The following is a 902-nucleotide window of genomic DNA, read 5'->3' on the forward strand; positions in this document are numbered from 1 at the left end:
TGATTTCTAGAAACTTTTTCAGGTAATTTCAAGAAACTTTTTCCTTAGCGAAAATGCAATCTGTGACTTTGTTCGTGAGTTATTAGGGAAAGACAGTGACCAATCAGAAGCGAGATTGGATCACGCGTGGCCGTTGAGTCTATGAGCGACACTGAGCTTCGTCAAAAACATTGGTCAGTGTTTTTCGTTAATAACTCGCAAACATGATTGCAATTTCGCTAAGGAGAAATTTACTTTAAATTATCTTTAGAACCTCTCGTCTTCTAGCAGTACCATAATTTTGGAACACCCTGTATATTCAAGCATTTAATCCTGTCGAGTCTAACTCGATATCATATAAGACCACAATATTATTATTAAATTATTATAGGACTATAATATTATTATTACATTACACAAGACTATAATATTATTATTAAATTGTTATAGGACTATGATATTATTATTAAATTATTATAGGACTATGATATTATTATTAAATTATTATAGGGCTATAATACTATTATTACATTATACAAGACTATAATATTACTATTAAATTATTATAGGACTATAAAATCATTATTACATTATATAAGACTATAATATTATTATACATTATGTAAGACTTTAAGATTATATAATATCGTTATTACATCAATATAATATATAATAATATTATTACATTACACAAGATATCAGGGTAGAAAACAAAAGGTATCTTCCTCCCTTATCTTTCATACCTTCCCGCGGCAAAACAGAACGTCGGATCGTAATAAAAATGCTTCCGATCCGATTCATTTTTCGATCCAATAACAGCAGACCAGCGACACCAGATACAAATTTCCATCCCGACGGCGAAGGCGAGTGGACCGGTTATTACGTATCGCCGTGTTCGTTCTTACCTGGTGCCGCGACCCGTC

The 902-nt window shown here is 31.8% G+C and overlaps 1 protein-coding gene across 1 annotated transcript in view; it reads right to left on the bottom strand.

Annotated features, from left to right (window-relative positions):
• LOC144473411 (ZZ-type zinc finger-containing protein 3-like) overlaps positions 1–902 on the bottom strand; it is a 2,857-nt gene that overhangs the window by 767 nt on the left and 1,188 nt on the right. The window contains exon 4 of the mRNA XM_078187262.1: positions 274–290. Within this exon, the coding sequence (XP_078043388.1) occupies positions 274–290 (17 nt within the window). The remainder of the gene's footprint in view (positions 1–273; positions 291–902) is intronic.

This window comes from Augochlora pura, chromosome 7 (assembly GCF_028453695.1).
Source record: "Augochlora pura isolate Apur16 chromosome 7, APUR_v2.2.1, whole genome shotgun sequence".
Lineage (NCBI taxonomy): Eukaryota > Metazoa > Arthropoda > Insecta > Hymenoptera > Halictidae > Augochlora > Augochlora pura.